This window comes from Terrapene carolina, unplaced genomic scaffold, assembly GCF_002925995.2.
Source record: "Terrapene carolina triunguis isolate 2854851 unplaced genomic scaffold, T_m_triunguis-2.0 Scaffold43086, whole genome shotgun sequence".
In the NCBI taxonomy this organism is placed as follows: Eukaryota; Metazoa; Chordata; order Testudines; family Emydidae; genus Terrapene; species Terrapene triunguis.
The window spans coordinates 2,625-4,716 of NW_020707437.1; the positions used below are offsets into that span (position 1 = coordinate 2,625).

At 67.0% G+C, this 2,092-nt stretch overlaps 1 protein-coding gene across 1 annotated transcript; it reads right to left on the bottom strand.

Annotated features, from left to right (window-relative positions):
- Positions 1-284: 284 nt before the first annotated feature.
- On the bottom strand, positions 285-1,992 carry CCDC142 (coiled-coil domain containing 142; the record flags this gene model as incomplete). Its single annotated transcript, XM_024215674.2, has 2 exons — positions 285-747; positions 1,781-1,992. Coding segments are annotated over 2 exons (469 nt in total), but the record flags the coding sequence as incomplete, so codon positions are not given.
- Between the last annotated feature and the right edge of the window lie 100 nt (positions 1,993-2,092).

The following is a 2,092-nucleotide window of genomic DNA, read 5'->3' on the forward strand; positions in this document are numbered from 1 at the left end:
GAGCCTGGCCCAGGGGCAGCTCAGACAGGAGCCAGCCCCAGCCCCAGCCCTAGGGTGACCAGATGTCCCGATTTTATAGGGACAGTCCCGATTTTGGGGTCTTTTTCTTATATAGCCTGCTATTACCCCCCACTCCCTGTCCCGATTTGTCACACTTGCTGTCTGGTCACCCTACCCAGCCCTCTCCTGCTGATGCTGTGGGGAACCAGCCAGCTGCCGGGCCTTGGCTCAGGGAGTTCCGTGCCCAGCTGTCCTCGCAGAGGCCCATTGCATGCTGGGATCTGTAGTCCCAAGGGGAGACGGGCTGTGGTCTGCTCCAGGAGGCGGGTCAGGGAATGTGCCACCCTGCTGAGGCACGCCTTGGCTGGCCAGGCCGGGGGGCAGCGGATCCCATGGGGGCAGAACAGAACCACGGAGCCAGGGAGCTTTGGGGCTACTTGGCTGCTGTATTTCTAACCACAGATACGTGGCTGGGCTCCTGCCCAGCCCCTCAGGGCTCAGAGCTCTTGGTGCAGGGCAGGCTGGGCACCTTCCAGCGCCGCGGGCCGTGCAGCCGCAGGGAGAGCCATTCCTGCTGGGTGCTCGGGAGGTAGGACTCCGGGGTGCAGCTGCCCTGCAGTTGGCTGAGGAGGTCGGAGCTCTGGGTCTCCAGGGCGGTGCTGTTGCGCAAGGCCTGCACGTCCAGGCTCTCCAGGCTGTTCAGGCTGCCCGAGGGGAAGTCCTGAGTGCGGACGCCGTTGTGTGAGCCTGGGCCAAGGAGAGGAAATGTCAGCCGGGGGCGGGGGAGCGGGGGGGGCACGAGGGGAGGCTAGCTGGGGGGGGAGAGCTAGGAGAGGTTGGCTGTGGGGGTGGGGGGCAGAGGGGAGGTTAGCTGTGGGGGGTAGGAGGAGGTTAGCTGTGGGGGGCTGGGGGTTGTGAGGGGTGGTTAGAGGGGGCAGCAGGGGGAGGTTACCCCGGCACTGACGTCGCTGTGTTCCGTTCACTCGCTGTCATTGCCTGGGCCCTCCATGCAGCCCATCCCCCCCTGCCCTGGCCCCCCGCCCTGTTGGGGCTGATCAGAGCCAGGGGAGGCGGTGCCCCACGCAGACTCCTGCCCGCTCCGTACGAACAGCTGCTCACCCTGGAATCACCCAGCAGATGCACAGGGGTCTGGGGCGAGCTAATCTCCTGGGGAGCTGGGCAGTGGCCCCTCGGACAGGCTGTTGCCATCTGCAGAAGGGCCCAAACCCAGCAGCACGGGGGATCCCAGCCCACTGCCCCATAGCTGAGAAGCCCTCAGCATGGCTGAGCCACCCCAGGGTGCCAACCCAGCCCCACCACCTACGGGAGGGCCTCAGCCAAGGGGATACTGCTCCCCTGTGCCCAGCCAGGCCCAGCCCCGCTGGGAGGGCGGGACCCAGGAGTCCAGAGTGTCTCCAGGACAGAAGGCTGTCAGCAGGCTGCTCAAGAAAGAGCCACGGACCGGCACCTCCGCTTCGACGGGCGCCCGCTAACCTCCCTGACACCACTGGGCCCGGGGTGCCGTGCAGGGTGGAGCCGGTCCCCCCCAGTGCTCCCCCACAGCCGGTGCAGAGCTGAGCGAGTCCAGCCTGTCCCCGGGCCTGGGAGCGGGGCTCCGCGTGCTCAGCACGTGCATGCTGATCGTGCGCCGGGAACAGCACCCAACAGAGCCCATCTCTGGGCACGTCCCACCCAGGGCCCAGCCCTGCTCACCCGGGCTCCCACCTCTGACCCGCCATCATGCACCTGGCTGGGGGCAGTGCAGCCCCACGGCACTCACAGCACTTGCGGAAGGACTCCCAGGTGTGGGAGGGCAGGTAGGCCTTGCTGCTGGGCTGCTGCAAGAGGCAGATGATGGCATTGTCCATCTGCTGGAAGATGCGCAGCGACAGCACAGACTGCTTGATCTCAGGCAACAGGCCGGAATCCTCCGACTGCACCAGCTGCCGCACCGTGTCGAAGTCCTGCTTCAGCTGTAAGGCACCCTGCAGGCTGGGGAGCCCCAGGGTTAGAGCGGGGAAGAGATCACAGCCCTGGGCGCCCCCCAATCCTGACCCGCAGCCCCCTGGTACCCCAGCCCTGGGCTCCCCCC